This window comes from Bison bison, unplaced genomic scaffold (assembly GCF_000754665.1).
Source record: "Bison bison bison isolate TAMUID 2011002044 unplaced genomic scaffold, Bison_UMD1.0 scf7180017864342, whole genome shotgun sequence".
Classification (NCBI taxonomy): Eukaryota; Metazoa; Chordata; class Mammalia; order Artiodactyla; family Bovidae; genus Bison; species Bison bison.
Genome location: NW_011494914.1, coordinates 1,435,159 through 1,442,976, shown reverse-complemented (window position 1 = coordinate 1,442,976; position 7,818 = coordinate 1,435,159). Strand labels below are relative to the sequence as shown.

General features: G+C 51.3%; 1 protein-coding gene across 1 annotated transcript in view; it reads left to right on the top strand.

Moving 5' to 3' along the window:
• The first annotated feature begins 850 nt into the window (after positions 1-850).
• Positions 851-7,818, top strand: part of MAN2B2 (mannosidase, alpha, class 2B, member 2) — a 53,393-nt gene continuing 46,425 nt past the window's right edge. Inside the window, exons 1-3 of the mRNA XM_010854539.1 lie at positions 851-988; positions 2,449-2,595; positions 5,179-5,284. Of these exons, the coding sequence (XP_010852841.1) occupies positions 851-988; positions 2,449-2,595; positions 5,179-5,284 (391 nt within the window). The remainder of the gene's footprint in view (positions 989-2,448; positions 2,596-5,178; positions 5,285-7,818) is intronic.

Here is a 7,818-nt window from a genome sequence, read left to right as displayed (position 1 = left end):
TCTCTTTCAGAATTTTCCATAGTTTATTGTGATCCACACAGTCAAAGACTTTGGCATAGTCAATAAAGCAGAAATAGATGTTTTTCTGGAACTCTCTTGCTTTTTCCATGATCCAGTGGATGTTGGCAATTTGATCTCTGGTTCCTCTGCCTTTGCTAAAACTAACTTGAACATCTGGAAGTTCATGGTTCACGTATTGCTGAAGCCTGGCTTGGAGAATTTTGAGCATTACTTTACTAGCGTGTGAGATGAGTGCAATTGTGCAGTAGTTTGAGCATTCTTTGGCACTGCAACCTCAAGTAGTCAGGTCCTATTTATGAAAGCCCATTTTTCTCCTTAAAAAAGAGATTACAATTGCTATTGCCAGGCTCAGTCTGGGGTTTCATGTGAAGGAGAGTGTATCACGGTGGGCCTCCTGATGGTGGCAGGCCCCACACTGAGTGTTACGTTTTGCAGGGCAGTGTCAAGGAGCCAGACCAGTGGGTTGGGGGCAGGGATGGGTAAGATGCCCAGTGGGAAATACCACTGGGAGAGGCCTAAGGGAAAGGCATGAGGACTGGGGTGAGGAGAGCCAGGCCTGGCCAGAGGGAAGCTGGCAGTCCCCCCAGGGGAGGTGGTATTTGGGGTTTGTCTAAAGGTGGATGGTCAGGACACCACAGATGGGAGCAGAGTGCTGCTGGGCAGTGAGCGAGTGCCACCTGCCTGCACTGCTCAGGTGACCGCATCTGTGTGGGTGTCACTCTGGTTTCCTTCCCACTGCATCCACCAAGGGTGGTGGCCCAGTCAGCTGGCAGGAGGCTGGGCCCTGCAGGCAGGCAGACGTCCTCCAGCCCCAGAGCCGGCCGAGGAGATGGAGCCGCGGGGCTGGCTGCCTCTGCTCCTGCAGTTGGGCCTGATGTGGCCCCCGTGGGCTCAGCCTGAGCCCCAACTAAGGGTCTTCGTGGTTCCCCACAGCCACATGGATGTGGGCTGGCTGCACACCATACAGGTAGGTGGCCCGAGTGACCCCACACACCTCTTGAAGCTGCGGTCCTTTTTCCATCTGGACTCCAGAGTGGGTTCATGTAATGGGTTTGTGCCATAAGGAGTCTCAGCCTGGACGCCATCACTACTCAGCTATGGACTGGCTGAGGGCTTTCCTGGTGGCTCAGATGGTAAAGAATCTGCCTACAGTGACGGAGACCCAGCTTTGATCCCTGGGTCAGGAAGTTCCCCTGGAGAATGCAATGGCAACCCACACCAGTGTTCTTGCCTGGAGAATTCCATGGACAGAGGAGCCTGGCGGGATACAGTCGATGGGGCCTCAAAGAGTCGGACACGATGAGCAAAAACATGGGCTGCTCTGGGCAGGGGTGAGAATGCGTCCCCGGCTGCAATGGGTGGAAGGTGTCCTCAAATATTCCTGGAGTGAACGAATGAACCAGGGCCGAGGAAAAGAGGTCAGGACTGATTTCCATAAGTTTCTGGGGCAGGTAACTGAAATGATTACCCAGGCCTACACAAGCTCTTTTCTGGGAGGAGGAAGGAAATAAATGAATAGGACCACTCTGTGATCATGGATACAATACTTTCCGTGAAACGTTAGTAAGCGAGTCATTCATTTTAAAGGGAGTCGGGCAGCAAGAGGCCCTGAGGCTGAGGGTTGAGTCTGGTCTCAGGCCACTGGGCAGCCTCTGTGGGTGGTTCCACCTGCACGTGGAACTGCTGATGTGTGGGGAAGCATGCTTGTCACCCCCAGTTTAGAGATGGGACACTGAGGCCTGGGGTGGGGTGCTGCCCAAGTCAGCATACATCACTGCCTTGCCCGCTCACCCCCTGCCCAAGGCTCCTTGCATTCCTTTATCAGCATCTCTGGGAACCACAGTGAGCAGCCTGACCCAGATGGGAGCAGACAGAGCTCCATTCTGGGGACTCCCAGCCTCAGTGTGCAGTGGGAGATAGATCCAGAGAGATGCTCGAGCTGTCAGCTCCTCTCAGCCTCAGCCCTTGACACACACTTCCCCATCATTTCATCCCAAGAAAGCCCATCAGGGTCCCTGGATCTCACTCCCAGGGCCCCGTTGTCGACTGGTCTGTCCTCCAAGGCAGGAGTGGTCAGCACGCCCCTCTGGGCTGGCCCGTGGACTTGGCTGGACTGGCACGATCCTCTGTCACGTAGAGTGTCTGTCTCCTCATGACTCTCCTCAGGGGAAGGCTCCCATCAAAGGTTGTCTGCCCGGGTCCTTCTCTCAGTGCAGGGCTCACCGTGTGTCCATCACTGAGTGGATACCAGGCTCCCTTGTTTGAGGAGGAGGGGGACCCAACTGCAGGGCCTGGACAGGCTTGTGGGGAGCGCCAGTGGCCCCCGGACACTGTGTCTCCCTGGACATTCCTCGTTGGTCCCTGGTCCATGCCCTCTGGTTTCCCCCACGGGTCTGGAGTGATGGTCTCTCCCCCTCCCCACCCCAGGAGAACATGCAGGCTTATGTCGCCAATGTCTACAACTCCGTGGTGGAGGAACTAACCCTTGAGAAGAAGCGCAGGTTCATTGCTGTGGAACAGGAATATTTCCGGCTGTGGTGGGATGGCGTCGCCTCGGACAAGCAGAAAGGCCAGGTAACGCTGCCCTCAGGGGGTCCTCACCAGGAAGATGAGAGCAGATGCCCTCGGGGTCCCAGGGACGACCCTTCAGGAAGCTCCTGGGTTGTGCTCCATGAGGCCAGGGCAGGGCTGCATAAACCAGGAGGCCACAACCCGGCGAGGCTGTGCCCAGGGCCCATTTAGTACAGGTTTGCGGTCAGCCCCATACCCAGGGGACAGGTTCGTGTTTGATCCTGCCTTTCTGGTTTCTCCTGAATAATTGCGGCTCTCGCAGCCCAGCCAGGCACTCAGCTGGTGTGAATGGGGTCACCTCTGACACTGCGCACTCTGGGGTGACCTGTGTCCACACCTTCTGACTTCATTTGTGGATCTGTGTGGCCCTCATGGGCACCAGAGTCCAGGACCAGCCAGGGGTGCAGGAGTCCCTGTGGATTAGCCTCCAGGGCTGATTAACTCCGTGTCACAGGGGGTCAGAGGCCCTGGTCCTTGGAGGGGCAGCCTGGGGCCAGGTCCTCCCCCGATCCCCATATGGTCACAGGTGGGGCTGGCTCTGCAGCTGCAGGTCCCACATCTGGAAGCAGGAGTGACCTCCCTCTTCAGAGAGGCTGTGCCCAGAATGTGCCCAGGATGTAAGCACCTAGGGTGCTTGGGGCGTGGTCCCCTCCAGGCATCACCTGCCCTCAGAGCAGTCGCTGACGGTGGAAGTCAGAGGCTCAGCCACCTGCTCAAGGCAGAGAGCTCAGACGGTGAAGCCGGTGTCCACCAGATCCACAGAGGGGATGTGACCCTGCAGCCTGTGGAGCCGAGAGAACGAGCCTCCCATCTGATGGGCTCTGCCTCGGGCCAGGTGCTGGGCTCAGGTTTGTACAGGTTACTCTACTGACTCCTCCCCACAGCCTGCACGGTGAGGACCCTTATCCTACCGCACAGAGCTGGTCTAGGTTCAGAGAGGGCAGGCATCTGGCTCAAGGTCACACAGCTTATACCTGACAGATGGGTTCTGGGTCAGTATTGTGAATCAGAGCCTTGCTCTCTGGTGTCCACTGGGCAGTTTTTCCTTCTTTACACGGACACGCCCAGACCCAAATCACTTACTCTTACTCTCACAGTTAGGTGTGCTGGCTAAGACCTAGACAGGAAATTCAATAATATGTCCCTGGAAACTAGCAATTTTCCATGAGTTGTGTGGGCTGAATCCCAGTTCCTGGATGGGGCCCAACATGAAGCAGGTGCGCATTTGAAACAGTACACAGTAGGTGTCGTTCCACATTTCTCAAATGAACGATCTGCAAAGACAGTACTTTCAGATCAGATCCAAGCCACAGTCTACCAAGAGCATGTCTACCAAGAGCCACAGTCTACCAAGAGCTCAGTGTCACGGTCTCTGACTGTATTTATGCTTCCATTCTTCCCTTCTTTCATGGATATACTTTATTGTTTGCACCATGAGGTCTGTGGGTTTTTAGCTCCCTAGTTAAAGTAAAAAGGAAAGTAACTCAGTCGTGTCCAACTCCTTCTAATCCCATGGACTGCACCCTGCCAGTCTTCTCTCTACATGGCGTATAATTTTTTTTATTTAATTTTATTTTTTAACTTTACAATATTGTATTGGTTTTGCCATGTATCAATATGAATCCGCCAACTGGAGTGGATAGCCACTCACTTCTCCAGGGGGTCTTCCCAGCACTGGGATCAAACCTGAGTCTCCTGCACTGTAGGCAGATTCCCCACCATCTGAGACACCAGGGAAGCCCAAGAAGGGATCAGAGTCACATCCTCAGCACTGAAAGTGCATCCTACACACTGAAGCCCCAGGAAATTTCCTTCATTCCTGTGTTCTAAAATATCTGTTAGACAGACATGTGACAAATGCAATTGGAAGAGCATTCTACAAACGTACCAGCCTGAAACCATAAAAATTATGAAACAGAAATACTCAGAAAGTGTTGGAAATTAGAGGATAAACTCCAGTATTCTTGCTGGAGAATCCCATGGACAGAGGAGCCCAGTGGGGCACAGCCCATGGAGTCGCAAAGAGTTGGACATTGCTGAGAAACTGAGCATGAATGCATGCACACGTTATTAATGTGAAATAGCCTGAGTTTTGATCATTATATAGCAGTTGTAATTATCTTTTTCTTTCAAAAATGACCTAAACTATTCAGATAAAGGCATAGAGTTGATAACTTGTACTTTCAAATGGTTTAGAAAAATCATACTGTGTGTAATGACATGGGAGAGTATTAACAGAAAGAGGTAAAAAATATTAGCAATGAGATAATCTGGAGAAGGATTTATGGGAGTTTTTTGGTACAGTTCCTGCAAGTTTTCCATAGTCTTGGCATCATTCAAAAGCGAAAGCTGTGAACATATGTATCTGTGTATATGCCTGACGAAGCAGCAGCCAGGGACAGGTGCTGTTCTCAGAGCTGGACGCAGTGCTGACCAGGACAGACAGTGTTCTGCTTTTGCAGAATAAATGAGGCTGTAGAGTTTGAAGGAAGGACCATGAGATGTTATAGGCATGTGCCCAGAAACTACAACTGGCTCAGCCTGGAAGGTGTAACCTGGCCTTTTCTCTCTGCCCACTATCCCAAGGTCCGCCAGCTTGTGGCCACAGGTCGCCTGGAATTTGTCCTCGGAGGCCAGGTCATGCATGACGAGGCCGTGACCCACTTTGATGACCAGATCCTCCAGCTCACAGGTTTGATTACCCTTCCCCAGATCAGGGTCCCTGTGTCCTCCTGTGGGGCTGGGACTGGGTGTCTGAGCCCTGGTCCTAGGCTCCATCTTTCCCTCTCAGCAGGAGACTGTGACCAGTCAGCACTGTGACTGCTGGCACCATGTCCATGTCTGTGCCTGAGTGCAGGGGATGAGGGTGTGGATTCTAGACAAGCCAGCCTGGCTGACTCCTGACTCTGCTAACTCCCAACACTGTGACCCTGGCATGTGATGCAGCCTCATTAGGGCTCGGTTCCCTCCTCTGTGAAAGTGCTCAGTAGTGATGGAAGGTCTACCTCAAAGTGGTGTTATGGAGATTCCTTTCAGTTCAGTTCAGTTGCTCAGTCATGTCCTACTCTTTGTGACCCCATGAACCACAGCACACCAGGCCTCCCTGTCCATCACCAACTCCCGGAGTCCACCCAAACCCATGTCCACTGAGTCGGTGATGCCATCCAACCATCTCATCCTCTGTCGTCCCCTTCTCTTCCTGCCCTCAATCCCTCCCAGCATCAGGTTATCGGGATTAAATTGGGATAATTCCAACAGAGCACATAGTGTACAGTGTGTGGGTCCCTAGTAAATGATCAGTAAAGGTCAGATGCCATCTCTGCCATCACCTCACCCACCAGCACCAGCACCATCACCACCACTAACAGCTCAGCACATCATTGTATCACTTCTAACACCAGCACCTTCAACACGATCACCATCACAACCATTCCCACCGCCATCACCATCCGCACCTGCACCACCTCCAACACCAGTGTCACTGCGACCGTCAGCACCACCATTATCACCACCATCAGCACCGCCATCATCACCACCATCAGCACCACCATCATCACCACCATCAGCACCGCCATCATCACCACCATCAGCACCACCATCAGCACCACCATTATCACCACCATCAGCACCGCCATCATCACCACCATCAGCACCACCATCAGCACCACCATTATCACCACCATCCCCTGCACCACCACTCACATGGCAACTAGTGGGCACATTCCTCTCCATTTAACAAGTGTTCTCTACACATATCACCTCAGTTCAGTTCAGTCGCTCAGTCGTGTCCGACTCTTTGCGACCCCATGAATCGCAGCATGCCAGGCCTCCCTGTCCATCACCAACTCCCAGAGTTCACTCAGACTCACGTCCATCGAGTCAGTGATGCCATCCAGCCACCTCATCCGCTGTCATCCCCTTCTCCTCCTGCCCACAATCCCTCCCAGCATCAGAGTCTTTTCCAATGAGTCAACTCTTCGCATGAGGTGGCCAAAGTACTGGAGTTTCAGCTTTAGCATCATTCCCTCCAAAGAAATCCCAGTGCTGATCTTCAGAATGGACTGGTTGGATCTCCTTGCAATCCAAGGGACTCTCAAGAGTCTTCTCCAACACCACAGTGCAAAAGCATCAGTTCTTCGGTGCTCAGCCTTCTTTACAGTCCAACTCTCACATCCATACATGACCACTGGAAAAACCATAGCCTTGACTAGATGGACCTTTGTTGGCAAAGTAATGTCTCTGCTTTTGAATATGCTATCTAGGTTGGTCATAACATATCACCTCACTCACCAGTAAAGGCAGGGTGTGCAGGGGCATCATGGCTCTCAGGCTCCTTTGCAGAATAGAGTATAGAATAGAGAATACAAGCAGAATAGAGAATACAAGAAGGACAAAGAGTCAGTGGATGAGCCAGGATTGACTGCAGTGTGTGCTGAGCTCTACCCATTCTCACTCCACTAAAGAGGCACTGTGTGTAGGACATCACAATGGCACTGGGGTTTCCTTTCCTCCAAATGTGTTCCTTTTTATGGCTGAGTAATATTCCATTGCATATATGTATCACAACTTCTTTATCCATGTCAACAGATATCTAGGCTGCTTCCATATCCTAGCTATTGCAAATCATCCTACAGTGAACATTAGGAGTACAATGTGCCTTTCATTATTAGGGTATAGGAGTACAAGGGATTTCAGTTTATTACTTTTATATCCTGTAACTTTACTATGAACAGTATGAAAAGGCAAAAGGATGGGATACTGAAAGAGGAACTCCCCAATCACTAGGTGGCCAATATGCTACTGGAGATCAGTGGAGAAACAACTCCAGAAAGAATGAAGGAATAGAGCCAAAGCAAAAACAATACCCAGCTGTGGATGTGACTGGTGATAGAAGCAAGGTCCAATGCCTTAAAGAGCAATATTGCATAGGAACCTGGAATGTCAGGTCCATGAATCAAGGCAAATTTGAAGTGGTCAAACAGGAGATGGCAAGAGTGAACGTCAACATTCTAGGAATCAGCGAACTAAAATGGACTGAAATGGGTGAATTTAACTCAGATGACCATTACATCTACTACTGCAGGCAGGAATCCCTTAGAAGAAATGGAGAAGCCACCATGGTCAAAAATAGTCTGAAATGCAGTACTTGGATGCAATCTCAAAAATGACAGAATGATCTTTGTTCATTTCCAAGGCAAACCATTCAATATCACAGTAATCCAAGTG